The sequence below is a fragment of the Loa loa genome (assembly GCF_000183805.2).
Source record: "Loa loa unplaced genomic scaffold supercont3.10, whole genome shotgun sequence".
Taxonomy (NCBI): domain Eukaryota; kingdom Metazoa; phylum Nematoda; class Chromadorea; order Rhabditida; family Onchocercidae; genus Loa; species Loa loa.
In genome coordinates, this window is record NW_018108190.1 from 424,040 (window position 1) to 451,229 (window position 27,190).

The window sequence follows — 27,190 nt, forward strand, 5'->3', positions numbered from 1 at the left end:
ACTTACGGACACACGGACACACAGGCACATACATACATAGAATTACAGACATACAGACCCACACACACATGATCATGTAGACAGGCATATGTGTGAGCATGGATACATACACATAAGCGCACGGAGATGCACAGACACGCACGCACACACGGACGCGCGCGCACACATAGATTTGCAGACCGGACAGACAGACAGACACACACACACGCACACACACACACACACGCAACACACACACACACACACGCAACACACACGTACACTCAAAGCATACAACTCGTCTTTAACGTGTTTTGCAAGGTGCATGTAATACCCAAAATTTCCTATATATGAAATAATGAATAAATTCAAACAAAATTTGTTGATGAATTGATTTTTGGTTTTTATAAGATGCTATCTTATGTGATACGAGATTTCATTGATTTGTGGTATAGCAGTTTAACACCGGATCATCATTTTAAAGAAAGTTTAAAACGAAGTGCTAGGCGAACTGTCGCTGCTTTTTCTCAGTGGTATGATTTTTTTTTTCTCTCGTTATTATTCTTATATGCTATAACTGAAGTAAATTGATGTTTCATCGTATTTCTGGACAATTAATACGTCTAGTTGGATATTAGTCAATGATCATAAGTTAATTTTGCACTCGTTAGCATTGATGAGTTTATCACGAAGAGAACAAAAAGGCATTTTTAAATGCGATACGATTTTATAACCCTAACCTTTGCCATTTCAGTGTTCAAAAGGTGGATTTTGTGCCTCTCTTAACTCAGCATATTGTCGATGATATTGCTTCACATTTCCGTCTGTTTCGGAGAGCTAAGGTGAGCTTCAGTGACACTGGATGGAATGCTAAAATTAAATGATTTGTCGTTCCAGGCTATTCTCCGACATACTAAGAACATTAATTTTCTAAACCAGGTAATAAAACTTAAGCAAAAGCCACAAATTAAGCAGATTAAACATTTACTTGACTCCGAAAAGGTCTCAGGAACTGTGTCACTCATTATTACGTTGTGGACTTTGGCATCATTTCTGCCTCTTTGCATTTCTTCAAAGTCTTACTGTTGGAAAATTGAAAAATTAACGCGAATTCGTGAATTTAAAAAGACAAATCCTTTATAGGCCGTATTATACTTTCTTTGCAATTATATTTCCTTTGAGGAATATCCAGTTCTGAAACTTCTCTCTGTTTAATTTCAGGAACGTGCACAGCTTCATTACGGTAAAAATTACACAACGGATGAATTAGAAACGATGTTTTTTGATTTAGAACTAGAAATGGAGAAGTGTTATTGCAGGGATCTTGTTTCCACCTGTCCACATTATGAAAATGGTATGTGTTTATTCATTTTTCCAGTCACTGGTTTACGATTGATCTTAATGTTGGGGGAAATATTCTTCCTCTTCCTTTCTGAATGGACACTAACTTTGCAGCATATTTTCATGATGTTGCTGATATTCTGTTGTACCTTTTGACACCTGCTGAAGATTTCCGTTCTCGACCCTTTCGTTTTCTTGTTCGAGAAATATATATTAAGCGTATGATGCTACCCCTTTTCGATATGCTTAGTGATCCTGATTTCATTAACCACAGCATAATTTGGTTGGTAAGCTATTTTATTTTTCTTGAAAATTAAATTTCCAAATACTTTTCCTTCTTTATTGCACTAAGTGATCTGATAGCAACCACTAATCCGTTGCAGCTTAGTGAAACAAGTTTGAAATCAGAAGATTTCATCGCAACACTTGAAACTACTGACAGTATGAAGGAACTGGATGCAGTGCTGGATTCACTTCGTGAAGAAGCAGCACATCTGCGAACAAAAGATTCCGGTGGTGAACAAGGTTTCTGCTTTTCTTTTCTAATTTGAAGACATCAGTTAGAAATGGTGTGGTAGAAGAAAAGGAAGAAAAAATAACTAACAAAAGCTGCGGAGTTTGTTTGTACTTTTTTCTTGACTATCTCTCATGCATGCAGTTATGTGCAGTTTTTTCAAAATTTACTGCACTTGGCAAAGCATTCCTTCAGGCTTTTTGGTAAAACAGCAACTAGCCAGTATTGATTACGCAATAAATATTATAAAGCGACGAATGGATGCTCTAGAAACCTTCGAAGTTGAGAACGATTTGCGAGAGGTACTTTTCATCGCATTAAATAGTGTATTTACTCACAAAAATTTCATTTGAGCAGACTTACTGGACTTTACCTCTGAAGTATTGTGTGAAATAATGTAGGCGCAGTTCTATGCTAACTAACTGCGCGCTGCATTACTTGACACTATATTGATTTTATTCTTTTTTATTTTTAAAATTTAGTTTGATATTTACATTAATGACGTCAGTAAATGACCGAACAGAATTATAGGTAGCGACAAAGATACCATTAGGTAATTCATCTATTGTACAATTACCAATTCACGTTGTATTGTCAAATAACACGGCAGTTACATATTTCGCTGATTTTCTTGCGTCTGTTGGTGGACAAGCATTAATTGATTGTTATTTGGCTGTCGAGGTAAATTATTGTCATAAGATTATATAAGAGGTAATGAATCTCACTTAAATTTCTTTCTCGAGAAGAAAATAGCGACTTTGTGATTGCGATGATAGCAGAAACGCGGCGCTAGCGAAATTTTGCTGGTAGTTTGTTCAAATTTTTGCAGGGCTTTAAAATATCTGTGGAGCATCAGCTACGAGGACTTGCTGTGGGTGAAACTCTTGAAAGTGACGCCTACGAAACAGTCAAGGAAGCAGCCAGTTTCCTTTATCAACAATATATATCGCAGGAAGTTAGCAATTTGACTTTTACTAGATAACTTTGATTTGGTCAAGTATCAGAATCAATATTTTATTGGATTATCATTGCACTTGCGCTTATTGTTAGTATCTTAATTATATTGAATAAATTAGCTGCACGGAGTGGGGTGGTACCCAGGCAGCACATTTCATAAATATTTTGGGTAGTTAAAGCTTACTGTGGTGGAACTCTCGTTTTATTCAGGCAGTTACACGGGTTTCACTGGACGATGTTACAGTGAAAAGATTATTAATGCGCATTCGAAATGACGATCCTCCTGACGTATGGTTCGAACAAGTGCAAGCAAAGATTGTAGATATTTTGCAAACTGTTTGTTTTTTCCAGAATTTATTTCTTGAAATATGTCATGAAACATTTTTGGCATCAATTTAGGTAATTCTGAGGATATCTAACATTTGGGATCCATTAAAAGCGTTTGAGCGTATGACCAATAGTATGGCCTTTATTAGGCTATACATTTTTCCAAGTCCAAGTTTTAAAACCGTAACAGAGAGGAATTAGTGTAGCATTTGTAGCTTTAAAGTTGTAATAATTGCACTGGTTTTTTACTGTATTACAGGACGAACGCTTTTACGATTCTTTCAAAAAAAGTTCGATATATATAAAAATGTTAAATGAGCTTGGGCTAAATGAGGATATCAATTGTCAAATAGCAAATTCACAGTATAACGATGAAAACAATATTAAGTCAGTAATCATACCCACGTCTGAGACTAAGGTTTTCGTTTTCGATGTAAATTAGTATTTTTTAGAAGACTGATACTTGCGAAACTGTTGTTGTTTATTAAAACAATTACCATAATTGTGTTAACTCATGTAACAGTTTTATCAATGATAAAGATCAACACCCTTACCAATGTTGCAATAATTAAGTTATTGATTGTAATTGGAATCCAACAGTTTAGAAAATTATATAAACAGGAAAACGTCTCATACTTGAAGATTGCAAATAACGTCGATGGGCTAAAACGTACACAAGTAGGAATGCATGCTGTCGTTGAAACACTTGGTATTGGTCAACAAGGGAAACAGTCTTTTGCTCTTTACAATGTACGCGTTTCACGAATTGATGCAACTGGAAAACAGAGTAGCACTTGGAACGTTCTTCGGCGATATTCTGATTTTCATACACTCAATTCACTCATACAATCTCGCGTAAGTAAAACATTTTGTTTCCTTACATTTTAAATGATTTGCTATGGCTTAATTGTATTTTGACACCATTTTAGCTCTGTCATAAAATTCTTGTCCAACATTTATGTACTGGCGTAAATAATGGAGGGGGGAGCTTTCCATTTTTCTACAAAATAGCCATAATAAATCAAACAGACAATAAGAGGCCGAATGCAACGAGCACACTAACTCTTATTTGTTTATTTTGCTTAAATTCATCATACCTTTGATATCTAAAAATTCGGTTGCAGAAAAGCGTACACATACGTTGCATTACCTTACACAATGCAGCACTGCTCCATTTATTATAGACTGATCGTATAATTAACATTATTTTCTAACTGTTTTTAGTTTCCGAAGCTCAGCAATTTATGTTTCCCAGGAAAAAAGACATTCAATAATCTCAACTCACGTTTTCTTGAAAAAAGAACGAAAGCACTCAACAGCTACATGATGGTCCGTTCTCCTATTCAATTTCATTTAACAAATTCAAATTCATTTCAAAACTGAAATCAAGATCTTTGTGATGGTTGGTTAATTTTGGAAGGGAATCTTTCGTATTGGCCATTTCTACTTTTTCTTGATCTCACACCACCTTAAAATATGAATTTAGAGTATCCTACAGCCATCAGTTCTGGAAGCTAATGCCGATCTAGAAACACTCATATTTGATTTTCTCAGCATGAAGGATTATATCGGCGAGAGGGAAGGCTTTCCGAAAAAGGTACTGTTATTGAAATTTCGACAAACCAGAAAGTTCTCTTTTATGATATAGTATTTTAACAGGTTATGAGTGCTGTGTTTGAACCATTAAAAAGTGGTGTACGAGCTTTCGGAAATGCAGTAACAGCTATGCCCGATACAGTTTATGATGGAGTAACTCGTGTGGGTGATGGTATTAATAAAGCTGCAAAACAGATCATCGATTTTCAACCGACACAGGTATCTGTCAATGTTTAATTACAAGTTAATACCTTGGGTATGTCCTCGACCTATTTCTAGTCTGAATAAATAGAAGCTTTTCTAAAAAATTTAAAGTGATCTCATAATATAATTCACTACGGGACAATTTAGCCAATTTGAAATTCCCCTCGCATATTCGGAATTTTTTTTTCTAATTTCTGAGGAAGTACTACATCCCATTATATATGATTTTTTGCAGGGTTTCAATGGTCTATCAAATAAAAAGGATGATTTGAGTCGTGTGGCGGCCGTTTACAACGACCAGGTAATTGTTATATAATTTATCTGTTTAACCACGAATATGCTGATATATTTATGAAACATTTTGTTGCTGAAGTATTTGAATAACATTTCCAAAATCCTTCAAAATTTGAAATAAAGATATCAATTATTTCAATAAAGAAACATCTTAGCAATGGATAGAAAGCATACCATTACGAGTCCTCGTGCTTCTAATTGGCGAAGTATTCGGCGTACGTTCTCGAAATGCGTGGTTTCGAAGAAGGCTGGTAGCTGTATTAAATCAGTTTGTTCATGCAACGATGGGCTCTTCGCTGAATCGCAAAATTATTGATATCGTCCAGTGGTTAACGTCAAAGCAGCAGGTGGCTCAATACCTCGTTGCATTCAGGTACAAAGGCTTCCATCGTGCATTTTATTTCTCAAGGTTATTGACAGTTCTTTCAAATTAAAATTAATGTTGTAATTGCAAAGAAACTTCAGTGGACTATGAAGTAGTATTTTCAGTACTGCATGAATATTTTCCCTTTAGGATCTTTGTAATTTTCATCTGTTGTACGTTCGAATTTGCAGAAATACATTATGGCCTGATGGAAAGCTGGCGGAGGGTATTAAGCGTCGTCCAGAAGGTGAACGGTTGAGAACAAGCGTATTGGCCAGGGCCCAGATGTTGAGTGCTTTGCCGGATGAATTACGACTATTTATAGGCGCTGAGACCACAAACAGAGGGATCGCAAACGTTTCCGAAGCATTTCAAAATTGTCGACTCAACCGACGTCTTCTCTATGTCATATTTGAAAGGCTTCTTGCAAATTTTTTTCCGGACAATCATTTTGAAAAAATTTTCCCTCAATTACATGCAAGAAGCCCACGCTCAAAGCCTTTCCATGTTTAGCCTTCGAACAACAAACACATCTCATGTTCGAGGAATGTAGAATCCAATTTTTTTAGAATCAAAAATGTCCACGCTTGAAATTGCTAGATTACATGGAACCAGTTCCACTCAGGAACCTTGTGAAATAAGTCCGTTGTCCTGTTATTTGCACCATCCAGTGTCAAATTCACACCACTCATTGTCAAGTTCTTTGTTGACGAAGGTAACTTTGGTGATTTTGAGATTTACGTAAAAACCCACTATGACAGATGCTTGCGTTATAGATCAACTGAATTATATTCACGAGAAGGAAATCATACGACGCTCCGATAGACAGCCTCAGCAGTATATTCAGCGAAGCAGGAAGACAGAGCGTTCAGCCATGCTTATAGCTAATTTCATTCTAATGCTCAGCCAGCTCATAAAGTACTTAGTTTACCATTTCGTTGATCTCACTGATATGGGTTTGTATGTTTGTAAGATTATTTACCATATTTTTATTTCGACTTAACCTGTATTACCTTATCATTGCGATTTGTTCACTTTAGTAATGACCTCTTGTCATTCTGCTCCCCAGACATATGGGTCTTTACCGGGTGCTGATATTACCTTTTAGATAGTTTTGCTTAAGCGATTTAACAAACGCATAAAATAGGATATTAATTATGCCACTTCGTAATGTCTAAGACTGTCCGACGATATAGTCGATATAGTCAGTACGACGTAATAAAATTAAATGTCTTTTCAAGGAAATCACGTCCTCACTGAAGTCACCAAATCGCCTTTCAAGACTTCAAAAAGGATATCCCTCATCGTAAGATATTCCTACTGCAAGCTTGTTACTATGCAGTTATGGGAAAATGAGCTTGGTTCTATGGCGGATTCTTCTAACCATCTTGTTTCACTTCGGCCTGCAATATAATCAACAGTTAGATTTGGAAGACTATTTTTTAAGCTTCCAAGTAATTCTAGCAACTCGAAAATAATCAGCTGCACAAAGATCAGTTTAATCAGCTGATTATTTGTTTGCTGTTGACTGTGAAGTGATAGAAAACACGTGAATCGTACAAAATACTGCAGAGTTATATTAATGGTTTATAACCGAAGGTTCAAAAGGAAAATCACTACTACCCGTTTATGCCTCTTCTGTACAAAAGTATCTTTTCGAACAAAACCTTGATGCATTATTAAAGGGAAATTAATATTTTGTAAAAATAATAGATGAGGAGTCCTTATTAGCACGTTTCGAGTATCGTCAACAGTTTGTATCGTTTGAAGTATTCCGTATCCATGTGCAGTGCCTGATAACCTCGAGATAAAACGTAACGAGCCCATGCAAAATGCAGCTGTAAAGGAATGGGTAACACACTGACTTCATTGGCTATTGGATATAAAACACCTAAGCAAATCGTCAACAACGAAAGTGGTTCCATCCGTTTTTTCAGAACACTTCTAATTTTGATATGCTCTTCCAACGCGTCTGTTCCACCACACACTAAAATGGAAAATAATGAATGGTAATCACCTTTCAAAACATTCTGATTGCCGAAACCATTCCTAATACTTAAGTTACGGAGTGAAAAATTGCAATTAAGCACTTTTTTTTGATTTTACAGTTACTAGACGGAAGCGCCATGCTTCCCCAGTGCAAATGTGAAATTAGCTACACAACGAAAGAAAATCCACGGACGTCAAGAATGCTTTTTAAAGTCACTAGCTGGGTAAGCATACACAGTTTGAGCTGTCTGATCTTAATGCCCATAATGCCCAACTAGCCGCAATTTTCTAGGCTATTAAGAATTTCCGGTAATATGTCCATCCGTCATTCAATCAATCGTAATGATTTTCACACTAAAAAAAAAAAAAATGAAAATCTGTGAAGAGAAATCCTACCAAACAATTGTCCTTCAACAACAGCCCCTGTATGCCACAATCTGCGAAATTTCGTTTCGTGTCCAATATCTACTGCAGTCCACGTCCCCACACAACGCCCACTACGATCTTTTTTCACTTCCACTTTCCAAAAATCAGAGAGTGCCTGACCTCCGTTAGAATACCCACCGTAAACCAAAGCTTGATTTGAATGTAGTGTATTGAGTGAACACCATGTTCTACCTTCTGGCTCATTTATTCCTGTCACGTCACTGAAACTTTCATTCTGAATCTAAGAATATGCATTCTAAGAAACAACATAGAGATTTCACATAAAATTGTTCAGGGATAAGTGAAATCCTACATTTGCGTCCAGATAAGGGATGACAAATCAAGCAGGTACAAATCATTCAGTCGCTGATTTTTGTTTCGTCCACCGAAAAGCAGAATACCATCAAATCTCTCGAGAAACGTGCATGCAGATGCCGCACGGGCTGAAGGCACTGTTCCTCCGACTCTAAAAATGTTATGGGTAGGCAATCCGAAAAAGATTAAATTGGTTTCAATGCAAAAATTCATTTTAACGTGCCTTTAAAAAAAAAGAAAAAACTCAGTTAAAAGCTGTACATACTAAATTTTATAAAATTCCAATCCATATTTCAAATAAAAATGAAGGATTTTCCTATCTTTACAGTTTATGGATATCTTCTTCCTATAAAAGAACCGACTTACTTTGCAAGAGTCCAGTTCAACTGTTTTCTTGGGTCAGGATCAAAAATCAGTAACTGATTATTCCAGGAGAAGGGGCTGGTTTCGTCAGCAACAAATTCTCCCACATCTCTCAAATACTGCGCCGGATTTGGCATATCGAAAGGGCGTGGTCCGTATCCACCAAAGTAGTAACATCTAAAAAACGAACTTCTGACTATGTTCTCTGATTACTTCAGCACCGTGCAGAATGATAACGATGACTTTTTACGATTTGTTACAGCATTGGTATTAGTTTGCAAAACACTGACAAAATACCACACTCAAGAAACATGAATACCGAAATCCTTAATCCTAATTGAATTATTTGCTTTCATTAAGCCCTTTCAAAAGAATCTAAAGTAGACTTTACCTTAATAATCGAAGATTACTTTGTTGTATTGTTTAATTTATTGAATCCAATGCGCACAAACTGAACTTATTTTAATCAAAAAGTTCGACGAAATTCCACTATGCTAAGTTAATCAAAATCCCAAGAAAATTGCTAAGCATGATGCAGAACTCTAACTTTGTCTTGTAACACCACCCAGCCATTTTATCTCGAGGTGTTGGTATGAGGCTGTCATCGTCAGTAACAATCAGTGACCATCGTTCTTGTACTAAATCCAAAACATACATCGCCGATGAATGACCTTCCAGGATATTATTAGGAGTAGCTGCAAATAATTTTATGTAGCGGTGAGCAATATAATTTAATGCTTTTTGGAAAATCAATTTATTCTAAATATAAAGTCAACGAAGTGCTACAAACAAAGTCTTGCAAGTCACAATACTTGATCCAGTGAATCATAGCAAATTAATAAGAAGTCAGTAGGCATCACTGCTTTCATAACTTAATGTGCATTGTTTCAGGATGAATTGAAAAAGAGGAATACTGAAATGCCTACTGGAAGAATAAGTTAAGGAATTTTAGATGAACAACTACTACAAAACTAAATATTTATTGATTTAATATCAATCTGATACTAAAGGAATACGCCAGCACTTAATCAACTGGTATGTAAAGTCAATAACTAGTTGTTTACTAAATTTGCTCAGTTTGCTTTTGCAAAAACCATCTATTGGAAGAATGAAAGGATGACCAAGTTTGCAATACAAAGTTGATTGATGAAAGAGATGAGGACATTAGATACAAAACTACAGTAATTATATATTTTATTCCTATTTTGTTTTCGGGTATTTTATCATTGTATTTTCCGATCTAGCTTGTCAAAAAAGCACACAAATCTGGAATACAATATCTATGAATCGACAAATGACTAAGGCTCTCATATAATGTTGACCATGAATACTACCAATTTAAAACAAAAGTAATCCGAAATTTATCCATGCGAATTCTTTCTATAATTCATGAATTACAACGATAAGATACCAGTTAAAACTTTAATAACTGTCATAAGTGCTGATTCATTCTGATCGTTCCGGCGATATCTTTCATTCGGGATGATATCGTATCGAGATGTAATTATTTGCATTAAAGTGCAATGGTTATTTAATTAAATAAATAATTATACCACGAAAAACGTATCAATTGTTCCGAACCTAAATTTCCAGAGAAGAAAACATGTTAATTACGCCTTGAATAAGAATGATTTCAGAGAAATGGTTCGTAATGAGCTTAAATCTGGTTGTTGTAGTATTACACGAATTTCACTTAATGTACAATGCTCGATGAACACCGCATCCGAAATGATGGAATCTAATACTTACAACGTCGGACGTAGCCTCCAAAAATAAAAATATAACAGTCACATAATACAGCACAGGCACCACTAGTTGATGGAGGGACGTCACCGTGTGGAACATGATAAAGTATCCTAAAATGGTAAATCATCCATAACTTCATAGAATTTCCAACTAAAAAACTGAGGAAATATTTGAACCACTAACGGACAAACAGACAAACGAACCACTTCACATCGTTACAACCGGTCAGCAAACCAGCAGGTAATATGTACAGAAATGTGGAAGAGCGATAACGAAAATCGTTGTCCTCCGCATGATGGTAACCACCCCATACAATCAATGATTTTTTATATTGAATCATTGTATGACCGACAACTGGACTTATCTCCCTACTGTCGTCATCCTGAAATGGTTTTAAAATAAATAATACATATTACCTAATAAGAAAAAAACTTCAAGAACTATGTCGACATCGCGAACACAGTGTAAAACGCAAAAGATCGACACAATAGTTCTTAAATGACAAACGCAAATTAGATTTGTGAAAGATGGCGAGAAAATTCTACCAATCTTGGAAAAATTTGCGTATTTTACAGGATAAGGAGCAGTAGTGCACAAACAGCCCATGTGAGAAACATAACGAGAAAGGATTGATATAAGTCTACAGAAACCCGTAAGAGAGATGCCAGAAGGATTAATAAAACACGCAAATAGACAGAAATAACGATATATTACCAAAATTTGATGAGGCAGTCGTTGATTGTTCCAGGTTACTTCAGCGCCTTCCGGTGGACCACCAAACATCATTAGTACAATCCACTGTAATGAGGAAACTGAGTTCAATAGTACTGATAAAGCTCTCATCATATACATGAAAGTTCTAACAAAAGATAAAAATCAAGTCCTTACAAGGCTACTTTCCACTAAGTTACAGCTCAGAAAATGGTTGAGACTGGTATCACACGCAGTTGGAAACAAAGAAATAACTTACGCAAGCAATTAAGTTAATTATAAAGAAAACAGGAAATAGAAAAACGAAAACAAAACCACATTCGCAAAAGAGAAAGAAAAACCAAGTTGATCATACAGGGAGAGCCATAATTCCCATCAGTTCCAAAACTCTTCATTTATAGTTAAATTCAAGCCCAAGGGACTGCCTCACAACCATCCTAACTCCACCACTGACTAACTGTCGACCCCTCACATCGACACTACATCAACCTGCGTGAAACCATCTTTATCGCAAATCGAATCCTGATCACGCTGTGTTACCACAACTTCAGCATCTGTGAACGTTGCTATTCTACGGAATGGTGTATACATGGAAGTTGTTTGTACCTTTACATGGATTACTGTGTGACACTTTAGGAGGGCCTGTGGGTATATAGCTTCCTCATTTAACGCGACATCCATAAACGAATATCAAGAAATAAACACGAACGTCTGTTATTTTATTAGGTGCGATCCTACAATAGATACAACAAGCACATAAGCACTGTCTTGTCCGAAGATATATTGAGTTTGATCAGAAGTGATGAACAAATAAAGCATCTCAGGCAATAATCCATTAGATTTCAAAGAACTTGGAAAAATGAAATGAAGTAGCAATATTAGGATGATTTCTTCGGAGGAGGCATGTATCCTCGAGGTCGAATGAGCATTTGCACCGCTGAGAGACGTTTTCCATTCCAGTTAAGTCCGGGATAGGTACCCTGAGCTCTGTTCGTGGCAGTTAAAACACCTTTTTGTTGGCATCCTTTTCTCCACCATCCTCCTCCACCAATACATTCTTTCTCTGAACTTGTCACGAATGGACACAGTTGACCTTGGGCCAATTCGTTTGCTACTGAAACAAAAAAAAACAAAAAAAAAACCTGAGATATTTTCTCGTGTATATCTGTCTAGAAGTTTTCGAAATATCTGAAAAACAAGATTGTCTAAAAATAAAAATAGTCTAAAAGTACGAACATGTTTACCGGATGCAAAATATCGTGAGTTTATTGATTTGTGACAAGAAAAAAAACACACTGTTCGCGCTATTTCCATAAATGATACTTCCAATATTTAGTCGGTAATCGAAAAGTTTTTCATAAACAATAAAATGCGAATACCGAACCAAAATTATCTGACCGCTGACTGCCGTGCGTAACCTTAAAAGTAATTCATTCGGGCACTGAGGACGACTAGTCAAGTGGTGCATGCGCTCCAGTCCTGAAATTGAGTGTTTCACGGAACAAGCCATATCCAAAAATGCTACAAATATAGTTGTCAAATATTGGTTCCTAAATTACGTCATAATTCAAAAGAATAAGATTATCTAATTTATCGCTGGCAACGCTCTACGGAATTAATCTTATATTTGACAAACGAAGTCAACTTTGTTGAAACTTTTATTGGAATGAGCATATTTTTCAAGAATTCCTTTTAACAATATTTTAACAATAACACTCTTTTTGAAAAAGGAAGATATATTAAGATAAAAAAGATATAAAGATAAAAAGGAAAGGATAAAAAAGATAAAAAAATGATAAAAGACATAAAAAGATATATGTTTGAAAAAAGACATATTTGGCCGATTCATACTTGATAAGAGAATGAATTCCCAATAAAATTTTATTAAAACATAAATGAATGAAAACCAACCAATCCAGAAATTTGATTTATCTAAATCGAAACCATTTTCATATTCCAGTATATCCTTGTCAAAACTAAGTGATGTATTAAACCGTTGCATGATTATCTGGAAATAAGTTGCTCAACTTTATTTTTCGAACCAGAGGCTGGTTGTCGTTTTTCTTGTCATACCTATTGCAATCTATTAAATTTGTATTCAGCTGCTGATAGTGTGTCGATTACCGAATGATATAATTTGAAACAGTAAGTTTTATTTCATACCGCAGGAGATTATGTTATATGTAGGCAATACATACAACACAACCTCTTTTTATTCATAACTTCCTTGAAGAGTAAAAATGCTAAGCCAAGTATATCTCATGCTTTTCACCTGTCACTAACATATCTTCAGAAACTTACCGTCCATCCACCACCAAATAAATTCATCTCACAGTGGGCAATAAATGGACACATCTCAGGCTTAGAGCAACTCCAGTCATTGAGTTTAAAGAGGCCTGATCCCAGAGAATGATAACGTCGCTGCAAATCGGCACAGTCGGTGCTGAAAGGTGGAGCTGAAATATGCTGAACTTCATTTTTCTACAACCACAAGTCTTACAGTCGCTAAGGTCACCGAAATGCTGTTATGACTATTATCAAGGTATTTATTTGAATACAATTCTTATTTGAATATAAAGTTGTTTAAATACAATTCTTCTCTATGCTCCCGGCTAGGTTTCCTCAAGTTTCTGTCTTATTTTATTACTTCTTGATTGTTGAGTTATTCCAATAATTACTAGTTATCAGATTTTATCGACTGTTTAAGAGAAAACGAGATGTTTAGAAATTCAATCCCGCCATGGCTTAGTAATATCCCCTGCTATTACTTTATTCTTTCGCGAGATAGTCTCTTCGAACATGGAGTAATTAAACAAAGTCCTTTTCAGGAAAATAGATGAGTATCAACGGGACATCATAACAAATCATTTCTGAAAATTAAACTAACTAACCTGAAAAAGGGATACAAAAACCGAAAGCAGTACGCGAATAACCTAGCGGACAACCGCATGTGAACATGCCAGCAACTGGACTGAAACTGCATTGCTTCGGTTTCTGACACATGTCACCTCCAGCCATCTCTTGGCAATATCCTGCATGATGAACAATATTTCGATTAAAGTTGAATTGTAAGTTTACTGATACCCAAAAGATAACATGAGCTAAATGACCCAAATAAGTCTGATAAGAAATAAAGAACTGGAGGAATAACACTATATGCTTTAGCTTTTTAAATGTCAGTTTAACAGTTTAATACTGATACAGCCACGACTATAACAACTGAAAAATACTGTCAACTTCCACCTGTCTCTATAAATAGAACAAAACTTTCGTTTTTATATATCATAAGGAAAAAGGATTTATTTTGAGCTTTACTGCTTTCAACTTTCACATTTGCTGTTGCCATCTCAAATTAGAAATCATACTTTCATCACTTCCATCGTGACACTGTTCAGTACCATCTAAGACATCGACAATGGATATACATTCATGAGAGGTGATACACCGAAATTCGCCTTCTAGACATCCCTCTATTGGCTCTGAAAAAATTATACAAAAAATTATTTAATTATGACAAGGAGACAAAAGTAGAAATGACAACAATAATAGACGTTCGTTTAGGAAACTGCATGCAGTGATAAATAAAAATGTGATTTGAAGTGGGAAAACGATTTAAAATTAGTTATTACTTTCAATAGGAGCACCCACATCAAATGGCGATGTTGTAGTTGGATTTATTCTGGTCTGATTGCAACCTAATAATTCAAGAGCACAAAGGTCTATAATAAGGTAATATTAGAAACCACATGCTTTATATCACTGTCTTGTTACTCTATTAAAATTTGAGATTATTTTGTCCATGATCAAAATGCGACAGTTTGATATGGATAGAGAATATTACGAGACATACGAGAAATTTGAATACAAGATTATGCGATTCCTAGTTGTGCGCATATAAAATGAACTATCCGTATGTTAGAAACTAAATCAAGCTTAATTATAAGTTTCTTTCGAAGGCTACGGATCACTTTGACAAAATCTTCAAATGCGGGAACCTTTGGAACTTATACGAAATGAGCTCTGGAAGTGGAATTTTCTTGTTACCTTCGTCTGAGCCATCAGCGCAATCATCAATACCATCTCCAATCCACTGAGGTAAAACACAATTGTCTGTGGACAAACATTTGAAATGCTCAAGTTCCAAACATATATTTCGCCCTGCAAAAAAAAAAAACCAACAAAGAAACATTTAAAAAATAAAAAGCTGAAAGTGAGGACGACAAAAATTAGCAATGGAAAATAAACATCGACGATCACTGCAACGCATATCACGCTCCTCCATTTTGACACATTTTCCACATCCATTGCTTATTTTCGAATCACATAACACTTTGTTCACTGGACATTCTGTAAAAAAACATTCTGTCAACTGATAACAATCAACTTGTGATATGAACTATCAACAAAATCAATTATTTTTTGATTTCAAGGCCATTGATATTTAAACAGGACTTTCATCAGCTGCATTTGGACAATCAACGAAACAGTCTCTCACTGCTGTGAGTGTTATACAAACTCGTGGACCATCAGGATCGCAATCAAAACTGGCTACACATCGGCCACCAATATGTCCAGGATATTCTGTAAGCATGAAATTAGTAAACTGAAATGGTCTGTTTATAGCCTTCCCAATAAGCACTCTTCCTTCACGAGTGACACACACTCAGAACACCACTCTTCGACCATACTGCATGCCACCAAATCGTGAAATGCAGCAGTCTTGCATAAAGTGATTGGTATTTCTGTTAATTGCGACTTCTTTGTCCATCTTTCTAAACTAGTTGATTATTGGATGATGAAATAAAGAATATCCATCTTTTTAATGTCAGATAACTAAAATGATTTCCGTTCTACCCATCTCTAATGATAGGACCTCAATAGAGCGGAATTTTGTGCCTGAAAATATCAAATGAAAAGAATGACCTGTAATAAGAGGAATGTGAGCGCATAGGGATGGTAAGTAAAGGATGGTGAGGAATGGTACAATCCGATGAGTGACATCTGCCCGCATTGGACATTACCTCCCTTAGGTATTCCTGAAAAACGACAATAAAGTGGACGGAAATAATAAAATTATTCCTATGAATGAGGCCGTGTATATAGGGTGTGTGATGCCAGTAATGCACAATAATCTATGAATAATGGTTGTCAATAAATAATCGCAATCCCTGCCATCCATAAATTTCCAGTTTTCCTGTATATAGTAGTTGTGCCTGCTGAAAGCCATTACGTACAGGTAGCGGTTCAATTAATCAACGTGCTCATTCTTATCATTGCATCATTGGTCCACGTATCGCTGGCAAGTTGTTTGTTGATTTCATTCGAAATAACCTCATCCACTGTCTTCTTGTCAATGATTGCAAAAGTTGTGCTATTATGACAGCTAAATCATGCAAATATTTAGCGGGAATGTCCTCTAATATATGCGCTTCACTCTCCATTTTAGGAAAATTATTTGATGATGAATGGAGAGTAACATATCGGTAAGATTTAAAAAACTAGCACTATTGTGAAAATTAGCATTCACTTGTCATTAATTTGGTCTTTGATACCATTCGAAAAATTTCAAACATGAAATTAAAATTTTAATTTCGACAACTGGTGATAGATTTACAGGATTGATCAAATATCAGAACACTGACTCTTCCACTCTAACTCAAATGTTGAAATCCAGAAACAACTGTTCTTGACCTCCTATGGACCCACTTTGTTTCTAGGCTCATCTATTCTTGATTCATTTCACAAATGATAAAAAGCAGCAAAAACAGCCAGTGCTATTCAACATCCTAACTAGATAATTCTGAGGCACTTAATACTAACTATAACCCTTCTATTAGACCTCTTCTCGCAGCTAATTCAAAATGACTACAAATACAAAATTACAAACACCATCCAGAGATAAGAACTACCGCAGATTGAGTGTCACTTCGTCTACCATAGCTATGCAGGAACAATCCGTCCCGCAAGTATGTACATGTGCAGGTTACATATGTAAGCAGATGAGGACATACTATCTATTTTTTGGATTTAGAATCACAATAACAAGCATCTGTTGTCATCTACTTCATTCCTCGAGTTCTTTAATATTTCAAGTTTTGAAACTATAATGATAGCAGTGTCAAATATACCAACCAGTTTCTTACTCCCATGAAATTGACTCATCTTTAGCGATGTTTGCTAGTGCAAGGCGGTGCTTGTTGTCGCGAAGAGCTCAGCTATGCTGAGAATAGTTGGAAATTTTGTACCCATCTGTTCCTTGTAATTCACGAGGATTGTCATCACTTAAAAAGTGTAGAGGATGAACTGTCGATGTTCTTGGCCAAACAGGCCGAATGCTCCTTCAATAGCATCCTTTACGTGTCCACACACAGTTGATCATCCGACCCTTTCTATGCGACAAGTGCAAGGTTCAACTCCTATATATACGCGCTGTACTTTGTTAGTTCTTATTTACGCATCATTTAATACGGAAAACTTTCTCCCTGTAAACATCACAAAGAAGGGGAGATACCACGACACTCTCCCAGCGGGTCTTCCAACCTCTGACCACATTTCGTGAGCAGTGACCCGAAGACAAGAGGGACACAGGATGATTGAAACATTAGGAGGATACAGTGGGGATATAACCTCCAGGATGTGGCGCATAATTTTTGCATTGCTTAGCCGGTGAACGTTTTCTTTGTTTTTTAGTTGTGCAAATGTGAGAAGTAATGCTGCGGACGGGAAAATCGCTCAACTTTTCAGTGAATCAACGAGAGGTTACTCTTATTGTCACTGCTACATATTGTATCAATTAATTAATACTGTTATAAAATGATTCAAGTAAAAAACGCTGTAATTCTTTATAGGCGCCTTCGGTAGTATCGAAGCAGTTTTGACTGCTGTAAATTCTATTGCTGATATGCTCAATGCCACCTATCATGCAGTTTTTAGTTCCTTTCAAGCTGTAGTTGGTACGTTCGATGAATTTGCAAAACTAAAAACACAGGTGCGTAGCATTACAGGGGGCTTTTCATTAAAGGAATTTCACATGTTCGAATAAATTTTGGGAGGCCTAGTGGCATTTTTTGTAGATGCTAACTCTTGGCACTTCGAAAAATTGGTACTCAAAAAGATTTTCCGTTTGAAATCAATAATAAATTAGCCTTTTCTCATTTGTTTTCTCTTCAAGGTGTCAAACATCGTTAATATTAGAGGGATGAAGCAATGCAATATTCATTTGGTAATTCTTAAGCCTTAGATACATTGTTTATTGGCTTCAACAGCACTGCTGAAATGGTTACGATATATATGGCGACTTTTGCTGAAATGTTTGTGGTTAAGAGGTAATGGTGACGATGGAATGGAAGAAGTATGGATGGGAGTTCGAAAAAATTCAAGTGTGATTGTATCTATATATTGTAAAACATATATGTGTTCCTTTTGCTTATGATTTTCAATGAAAAGAGAAAAGGACAAACTTTTTTGAAGTAAAGAGAATATGTTATTTAGTTCAAAGATAGATCTACATTGCCGTTCGCAAAATTCCGATGTCTGGTAATTTTCTTGATAAGAATGCTCTTGTAAAACTTTGTATCATTTTTCATGAAGATCTAGAGTAAGAGTGAATTCAGGTGCATTCGCAACGCAAGGAGCTCCATTGCAGTTGGTTTCTTCCAATCCTTTTCGTTGGTTACCTTCACTAATGTTCTGGTTAATCGCAGTAGGTCTACCTTATTTGATGTATCAATCGCTTGAGCGAATGATGGATGAGTCAGTGAAATGGACGACGGGAAAGGATGGTTATTACGAAGCACAGGTAAATGTTTTGAGATGGAAGCTAGTGGAGGATGCCCTATCAGGTTGTTATAATAACATATGACGCCATTTAAAAACTACGGAGATTAATTTAGGCGACAGAAGATCATGATGCTGAGGCAAACGATAAAATATCATTTAAATGTGGCGACATTTTACGTGTTGCACCCAGAGAATACCAGCCACGAAAGCTTGGCTACATTTTGGCATGGTAATTTGTTTTTGAGAAAGTCCACTTCTCATTTCCAACCAGTCCTGTCTTTCATTAATTCTTTCAGTTATATTTACCACGATTTAATGAAGACCAGTAATTTAAAGGCTGGATATCATATTAAATTTCAATACACTATTGTTAATTTTTTAGTTTAATCTACAAACAGTTATTCAGGTTTTATATTTATCGTCCTTTCAGCTCAATAGATGGTAAAAAGATTGGATTAGTCCCAATAAAGAAAGTTCGGTTGATAAAACGAGTCGTTGAATCATCTGTTTTCACTGGACAAAATGCCATCCAGTTGTTTGACGATGCACACACTTCTGAAAATAATTTGTATGATTAAGGCCAATTTTATCATTATATTATTTTGAAGATTTCAATTGTAATTTATATATATATTTTAGATTTTTGAGAACGTATTCTAAATTATCTGAGATGCTATGTCTTAATCCTTCGTTCCCTAATTCTCAGAAATTCTCAGATTTCCCAAGCAAGTTTCTTCGAGTTATTGAACTAAGCGTCCCTTGTGATAGATATTAATCACTTGAGTGAAGGTCTATCCCGGAATTAATCTCTCTTGTTGACGACAAATTACTATTATTGCAGCACTAAATTGGCCGCAATAATTTGTATCTTAATTCAGAAGTGCGTTGTTGGGGTTTATCCTTTTTATCCAGTTTCTCGATTTTCTAGTCTAGTTGGAATTTCTTGCGAAATTTCCATTATGCTAGGACTGTTAACATAATCATGTAATACATGGAGTACTGAAATTCATACTTTCGGGCAACATATTTTCCAAGCTCGTTTACCTTTATCAATTGCTAATTTTGAATGGGAGAAAATTTTACGACAATTTCCAGTTGCTCAGAAAAGCGCTTTCTGTCCATATGTCATCCCACACCTCCTTTTGCGTATTTTCAATATCTATAAGAACTGTTTAGAGTTTTTGCTTTTTTTCCCATAAAATTCCATATCAGTTGTTTTGCTAGTGCATCTAGAAGAAATCCATATATCGTTCTCTTGAAACAAGGAGAAATACCTTCTTAACATTGCTATATCCAAGTATAAATATATCTTTACCCATATTTTGTGAACTTATCAATATGGAGCGATGAAAATAAAAAGCTTTTTGAAAACGGAAGCAAGACTGTATAGGTACAAATTAAAAAATTGGAAAAGTAAGTTCATACACACATCTGTGTGAATTCAAAGGAGGATTTTATACATATTTATTTTCAAAAAGTAGAATATGAATTTACAGTAATGAATAAAATAGCCTGCAGAAGTGTGTTGCATATATGTATATATAATGTATCGATTCTATTTCCTTGATACAGTGCTCATAATTTGTTAACACTTTCATTTCGCTTTGCAAGCTTGCAATTGAAAACAACGAGAGCGAGATGGAAAGGTGGAATAAGCATCAGCAGTGGTGAAGAAAAGCAGTCCATGCAGTAGAAAACAATGAGATCAGGTGTAGTTAGAGAACACTGTAGTACGAAGAACAGGATGACATTAACAATATTGGGTAAATCATCGAAGTGTCAACTGCATATGGTTGAATGTTTTAGAACATAAGTGCTGGATCAGTGCAGCATTATTCTCATTGGTTTCGGGTGATGAACCAGGCGATGAAGATGTATTTGAATTGATATGCCTGTAATAAAAAGTGGATTGCCTGCGGAATTATGTTGTTTTTAGTTTTCCTGGACTCAGGGATTTAGAAATCAGAGCTAAATTTCATTCTTACAGTTTTGCCCCTCCTCTTCACATCAAGGGTGTATTTGACGGATGGATCTTTGGTCGTGTTACAGCATGAAAATAATAAGTGCGATAATTTCTCATTCAATAAAATTATCCTAACTCGTTTGTTTATTGTACTCAATTGTGATTATAAATTTTGCATATGTTTATCTTATTTAAAAAAATCACTTTACAGATCAACACTGGATGAATGTTAGTTATGAATTAACAAGGATAGAAAAAAAAAACCGATAAAAGAAAGAGCGATCCACCTGAGCAGATTAGCATTTTTATCATTGCGTTTATCTTTGGCTCGACGATTCTGAAACCACGTTTTCACCTGACTCTCATTTAGACCTAATGATCGAGCAATCAGCAGTCGTCTACTTCGTGGCATATACTGATCTGTGAGATATTCCTAGAGAAATATCGAAATGGATTGGAAAAATGGAAGTTCACGATTTTCACCAACAAGTTTATAAATAAATGTCTCCATAAATCGTTTTAGAAAAAAAAGTTTTTCTTTGTTATTTTTTTTACGGAAACATGGTGCTTTTATTGCAACAATACTAAGTAAAGCTGTAAAAGTTCCAGTAAGATTTTTTCAATTTCAAGTTAATTTCAATTGATTCTTAGGATTGGTGTATTTTAGATCGTTATCATGGAGTTATCCGTAATATTCATTAGAATGATATAACTAACTCTCGTTCATATGATAATAATATTTGCAATGACAAGTTCGTACTTTTATGGGTTAGAAATGATTGTTTACATTCAACTATGCAATGATCATTCAGGTGAGGAAAAGAGAGAAGGACAATCAGTGAGTATTGCACAGAAGTTTTATGTGTCCCAGATACATTTTGAGAGCAATTCTTAGTTTTTTACAAATTATCTCCCTCATCTTTTTTCGATTTTTTTTAAATTATTATATGCTAATTATCACATATTGATTTTTCTTCACATTCTTTTCGTATCCAATGATAGTGAAGGTTGAATATATATATACATATAGTATATACATATAGTAATTAACATATACCATTTAATTTAAATGTATAATTATAAGGTATGTGTGCCCGCGTCTGTGTCTGTATAGACGTGTATGTGTGCGTGTTTTTGAGCGCCGAAATACTAAAAATTATGCGTTTGTTTTGATGGATTAAGTACTACTAATACGAAAGAGAAGGCAATAAACCTTTTCCAATGTGTCCGCCTGGACAGATGTAAAAGTTGTCCGCTGTCGTCTCCTTGTGGTTGCAGTCACGTTTACAGATCCCAGTGATTTGTCGAAACCTGTTGTTACATATGCAGTATCATCATTACTACAACCAAAAATTTCATGCAACATTGCAAAAAAAGATTTAAAAGAAATGATTAAGGATTACAACAGTAGTGAGTCCTCATGGGAATCTCGAAAGGAAAGTGGTTGAGAATGGAAGAAGGAATAAGAAACTTCAAGCAGACATTAAATCATCGTTAGTTGGAGAAGTTCTCACCAAATTAATCTCATTAATTTTTAGCTGTGCAATAAATGAAGCAATTCAATGTGACCATAAATCGATGAACTTTCGAAATAAAGTATTTTCTAATTTTTGAACAGAGTCACATCTATGTCATTTCTCATTTCTTTTTCCCTAATGTCATCTGTTATTACAATCATTCAGTTTTCATACTCCCTGAAGACCTTTGCAAGCAATTTAAAACACTTTAGGTGATCCCAATGATATGGCAGATATCACTTTTACTTGGCAAGTTAAAAGGATGCGAAAGCCATATGTTGCGTTGAATGACAGGTGTTTGGTCACGCATAAAATTAGCAATATATGATACCATGCCGAGATACATTAATTATCGCAAAACTCTTTCAAACAAAGTTTTAATGAGTTGCTTTTTCCCACTAGAAAAGTGATATTTTATTAGTTCAAAATTCCAAAAAACTGTCTCTAATAGTCATACAGTCACTAATGACGATATTATACCAATAATAATTCCTGTTGAGTAGTGAATTTCAAAATCCCGACATCCCGACTAAGATATCTGTTGAAGATCGTATGAAAGATCATTGGTAATAATCACTAGGATTATGATGATAGAGATAAAAGAATTGAAAAGGATGATAATGACAATTCAGGGAAATAACAATGACCTTGTTGTATTATCGACAGTTTGATTAGCAAGTCGTAAGTACGGTTTGAATGCCGAAAATGACGGATGACCAATTGTTATTGACGCTGCCATTGAATACTCTCCTACTATTCACCAAACAATTATGTTTTATGAGGTATGATTTTTTATTCGAAAGGATCCTAAAATGTTCATAAAAAGTCAAAAAAAAGAAATAACTTCGGACTTAAGTTCTAACAACGCAGTGAATAAAATAACAGCACAAAGTATCATAATTACGAAACGGTTAATGAAAACAACAACCTCGGGACGATTAAGAATGCTACCTTTTATGAAGTGACAATATATGAGATGACTGAGAAGCACTGTTATCAGCAGGGTGAGAAAAGCATTAACATTTTTTTCACCTTTTAATTAAACTATATTCATTTATACAATTTTCATTACTCACTGTTATACTTATTTTTCTGTTTCAAAGCGTTTTAACAACTCTAGCATTGTTAGAAAATCAGGCTAAATAGTAAAATTAATCCTTTATTCATCACTGCACTTCTATATTTATCATTTTATATTGTCAAAAGGAATTTATAAAGCGAAGTGGTTACAAGAAAGGGCTTTTTAAAATTCAAAAATAGGGCTGTTTATGGAAAATATTGTGCTCATCAAATAATCTCTCCTCTATATGAATTGGAAAATTAAATAACTAAATCGAAAGTGTTTTTCTTTAACTAAAGGAAAAAGATTGCCTCAAACATATAACTCTTATCAGACTAATTTATCAATGTGATGACAACGAACGAAATTTTATTCTTTGACAATTATGTTTAAAGAATTGCTGAGAATTACGAAGTATAACAAAATGCAAAATGCATTAAAAGGCATATGTTATCGATCAGCCTATTATTTTATCAAAATGATCTCAGACATTTTAATTTACAAATAAATCGAATAAAATGAAATTTGCGAATTTTGCATGATGCAAATTTACTGGATTTAATCATCTGAATATTAGTCTATTAGATATCAGCGTATATGAACTCCAAAGTGAGAAAAGGTAATGGGATACTTGTCTACATGACACGCAACAATATTTGTTAACTTTTGAAATGTAAATATATCAATTACAGTGGATAATTATTTAAGCAGAATGCACCATATACTTATTACGATAGTTACATTTTGCATAATATTAAAGTCTTTATTACAAGTTGTAACTATGAAAGCTCAGAACTATCTGTTTACATGAAAATTGAATGGAGATAGAAAAAGTAAAATTAAAGTAAAATTCATTCAAATTATATCATATGAAATTTTCCGAAAGAGATTTTTACTTTCATTTCTTCTATTTTATCCTTTAAATGTATGGAGTTTCCACTTAGTTACAATTAGGTGGCAACTTGTGATTAAAAAGTTATTTAATCAGATAATTAGCTCCATCGAATACATATGAAACACAAAGTTTAGCTGGTGGTATAAAAAATTTTAATTGAGATATCATAACAAATTACTGGTACTATTTGTTATTATTAACATAATAAATTTTGATGTTATGAATGATGGTTTAAGCTAAGACTGGATAAATTTTCATGCAATATAATTGTATTCCGGTTTGATAAAACTGTATGAATCGAAAATTTCATCATCCCATTAACAAATCAATCGAAACTTCCTGGAGTCCTAATGTCTACGGAAGTTCAGTATTACGATTGGAATATCCGATCAATTTACGGTCGATTCATAGTTAAAGGCGATAAGAGGTCTTAATTCTTAACAGTAAGTAACAGCTTAGAATTAGCAAGGTCGAAAGTTTAGTGTGAACTCAACCAATGAGGAAAAATTACTGTAGCTTTTGATCACGTAGATAAACGATTATCCGGTCATCCACTGCATAATATTGCTCGGCTGTTGGTATCATTGATGCTCCTAACATAATTAAGCTCAGGAATTAAATTAAATTAAAAGTATCAAATTAAAAAGGGGCAATTAGTGGGGTTAATTCGACCATACAAATGTCTATCTTCCATTTCCAATTTTCAGAGGATATTTTTCATCCCATGACTTTTATTTTTGATAATAACATCATTTACCTCTCAACACTGTCAATAACTTATCATTTTAGTTTCACGCACGTCAAAAGACAAAAGCAAACGACAAAAGTTGTGCAGTGGATGGTTTTGAAATGACCTTTCTGGTCATCTGTCGTTTGTAATTTTAATGCTCAAAACTTTTGCAGTAAGCTGCATATGCTTATTAATAGACATCAAATGTACTTTAGGTGATAATAAAAAAAGAAAGTTTGGGGAAAGATCAATGGTCTGCAACAAGCTGCAAGAGAGATGGGGAGAGCAGACCTTTTCAAATTCAAATAAACTCATTTGATGAGGACGATAGACTAAAAATATGAAGGAGTAAGGAGAAGTGACATTGATTACAAGTTGCTTGCAATGTAAATAAAAGTAAAAGGCTAAATGACTGAAAACCAAATATGAGAAAAAGAGAAACCAAATTCATCGATATCACGCGAATACTAATTAATACTTATGCATCAGAAAGTTAATAACGATGAGACGAGATCATAGTTAAGTGATTTCACAGAAATGAAAGAAACAAAATGAAAACATCATTAAGCAGGGATAGTAACGTAATAATTACAAATAAATCATTCAACTGGCAAAAAAGAAGGAAAAATTGGATGTCTGGTAATTCAGTTTAAAAACGGTGCAGTTAAATTGAAGAGACACACCGATATAAAATCTATAGCAGTAATATGAATTATTTATTTATCTTCAAAACTTATTCGTCCAATCATTTCTACTTTTAATTTATTAATGATATTTTGAGAGTTCGTCAAATCTCAAAGTTTTTTGAGGAATGGTAAATTCTATGAATAATTGGTAAATGTTTCGCTTTCGTTTTCTCACATCAATATTTACCATTACGATAATTTCTCAGTATAATTTCTTTGAAAAGTATACAGAATTTAGAGTTAATTGCCTTTAAAACTTACCGTATTCGTCCAGCCAGATTGATTTAATGCGAAAAGTTTTGACATAAAATTCATATACGTTTAATTTAAATCAAGGTACGGTTAGCTATGATTATCTGGTTATTTTAACGCACATGTTGAATATGTCAAATTAAAGAAGAGATCTAGTCCCGAATTCATCTACGCATTAATATGACATGCCGGTCGCCGACAGTATGGCATGGTTTCCACAGATGTTTTTGAAATATTTTAATACTGCTTGAGCATTGAAAATGTTCCTGTTCTGGACGAATTTCGCCAGAATAATTCAAAAGATAAAAGGAAAAGGAAATACTTTTATTTGTCAACCTTTGGAATAAAATGAATTCTTTTGACACTTTTAAGTAGGCTCGATTGAGGGAAAACTGCAACTAAACGCACTTGCTTCATTTCACCTGTACTGCGAAAGGCTAATTCTATAAAATGATAGGACTCTTCAAAAGGAACTTCTTCAAGAAACGTAATGTTCTCAGAAAAAGTAGCTTCTAATACAATCAGTCTGAAGAGGGAAGAAGTGATGACATCGAACTGTTATAGTGATATATAAAACCGAAATTAAAGTGAAAAAACTATATCAGTTCCAAAAGAGAATTACTGTGACATTGTTCCACGTCATTTTCCGACTTCAAGAGAGGAGGAAACACTGATGTAGAAGAAAAAAACAGTATTTAAGGAAAATTAATTACAATTTACTTTCACGTAAATTTTGAGTAAAAATTTTGTCCATTATTTTACATACGCAGTCAAAGTTTATGTGAACAAATTGGTGGCTGAACAAATTTCACAACTTTTATTATGAGACAATTGAGCATTGCAAAGCTGTCATTACAAAATTACAATTAAAAATTACAAAGAATTAATTAATTTTCATAAGCGAGTCGCTTCAAGTTTACCTTCCATTTCCGTATCTGTAATTTTCAATTATTTTAATAATGCCAACTACTAATGCCACTTGTAAAATAGGCTCGTAAACAAAACTCATTAAGTATTCAAAGTTTAATTTTCACACTGTTTGGTAAATTCAATTTTATTATGAAATGAACTTTCGTATGACGCAAGTTAAAAAATTGATAGTACGAAAAATACTGATACGGGAGGGAATATTAACTAAAATGAATCAAAATGAATCAGGAAACGCAATTACACTACCACCAC

At 34.5% G+C, this 27,190-nt stretch overlaps 5 protein-coding genes across 5 annotated transcripts in view; 2 read left to right on the forward strand and 3 right to left on the reverse strand.

The window, feature by feature from the left end:
* LOAG_16621 (PXA domain-containing protein) overlaps nucleotides 1-6,882 on the forward strand; it is a gene marked incomplete at its 5' end in the record, with an annotated part of 8,890 nt that extends 2,008 nt beyond the window's left edge. Inside the window, 16 exons of the mRNA XM_020449272.1 lie at nucleotides 734-821; nucleotides 1,201-1,333; nucleotides 1,435-1,607; nucleotides 1,704-1,845; nucleotides 2,030-2,136; nucleotides 2,366-2,515; nucleotides 2,664-2,789; nucleotides 3,002-3,127; nucleotides 3,378-3,536; nucleotides 3,761-3,973; nucleotides 4,343-4,447; nucleotides 4,605-4,715; nucleotides 4,778-4,933; nucleotides 5,154-5,219; nucleotides 5,368-5,585; nucleotides 5,768-6,882. Coding sequence (XP_020307239.1) covers nucleotides 734-821; nucleotides 1,201-1,333; nucleotides 1,435-1,607; nucleotides 1,704-1,845; nucleotides 2,030-2,136; nucleotides 2,366-2,515; nucleotides 2,664-2,789; nucleotides 3,002-3,127; nucleotides 3,378-3,536; nucleotides 3,761-3,973; nucleotides 4,343-4,447; nucleotides 4,605-4,715; nucleotides 4,778-4,933; nucleotides 5,154-5,219; nucleotides 5,368-5,585; nucleotides 5,768-6,089 — 2,395 coding nt within the window. The 3' untranslated portion in view covers nucleotides 6,090-6,882. The remainder of the gene's footprint in view (nucleotides 1-733; nucleotides 822-1,200; nucleotides 1,334-1,434; nucleotides 1,608-1,703; nucleotides 1,846-2,029; nucleotides 2,137-2,365; nucleotides 2,516-2,663; nucleotides 2,790-3,001; nucleotides 3,128-3,377; nucleotides 3,537-3,760; nucleotides 3,974-4,342; nucleotides 4,448-4,604; nucleotides 4,716-4,777; nucleotides 4,934-5,153; nucleotides 5,220-5,367; nucleotides 5,586-5,767) is intronic.
* A 243-nt stretch (nucleotides 6,883-7,125) lies between these two features.
* Nucleotides 7,126-11,807, reverse strand: LOAG_02509 (hypothetical protein; the record flags this gene model as incomplete). Its single annotated transcript, XM_003138047.2, has 9 exons — nucleotides 7,126-7,563; nucleotides 7,962-8,212; nucleotides 8,305-8,457; nucleotides 8,673-8,846; nucleotides 9,217-9,364; nucleotides 10,419-10,525; nucleotides 10,619-10,797; nucleotides 11,130-11,213; nucleotides 11,616-11,807. 9 exons carry the CDS (start codon nucleotides 11,805-11,807, stop codon nucleotides 7,304-7,306), a joined length of 1,548 nt encoding a protein of 515 aa, XP_003138095.2. The 3' UTR covers nucleotides 7,126-7,303.
* Nucleotides 11,808-12,004: 197 nt separating this feature from the next.
* On the reverse strand, nucleotides 12,005-16,137 carry LOAG_02510 (hypothetical protein; the record flags this gene model as incomplete). Its single annotated transcript, XM_020446025.1, has 11 exons — nucleotides 12,005-12,240; nucleotides 12,423-12,605; nucleotides 13,038-13,134; nucleotides 13,428-13,582; nucleotides 14,018-14,158; nucleotides 14,492-14,605; nucleotides 14,756-14,845; nucleotides 15,171-15,284; nucleotides 15,372-15,473; nucleotides 15,579-15,707; nucleotides 16,050-16,137. 11 exons carry the CDS (start codon nucleotides 16,135-16,137, stop codon nucleotides 12,005-12,007), a joined length of 1,449 nt encoding a protein of 482 aa, XP_020303583.1.
* A 1,146-nt stretch (nucleotides 16,138-17,283) lies between these two features.
* LOAG_02511 (hypothetical protein) lies at nucleotides 17,284-19,483 on the forward strand (the record flags this gene model as incomplete). Its single annotated transcript, XM_003138049.2, has 7 exons — nucleotides 17,284-17,564; nucleotides 17,817-17,884; nucleotides 17,975-18,114; nucleotides 18,367-18,505; nucleotides 18,740-18,924; nucleotides 19,019-19,134; nucleotides 19,336-19,483. Exons 1-7 carry the CDS (start codon nucleotides 17,425-17,427, stop codon nucleotides 19,481-19,483), a joined length of 936 nt encoding a protein of 311 aa, XP_003138097.1. The 5' UTR covers nucleotides 17,284-17,424.
* A 1,068-nt stretch (nucleotides 19,484-20,551) lies between these two features.
* Nucleotides 20,552-22,234, reverse strand: LOAG_16334 (hypothetical protein; the record flags this gene model as incomplete). The annotated part of the gene is made up of 3 exons (XM_003138050.2): nucleotides 20,552-20,797; nucleotides 21,156-21,301; nucleotides 22,082-22,234. The coding sequence occupies 3 exons, from the start codon at nucleotides 22,232-22,234 to the stop codon at nucleotides 20,674-20,676; spliced, it is 423 nt and encodes a 140-aa protein (XP_003138098.2). The 3' UTR covers nucleotides 20,552-20,673.
* Nucleotides 22,235-27,190: the final 4,956 nt, after the last annotated feature.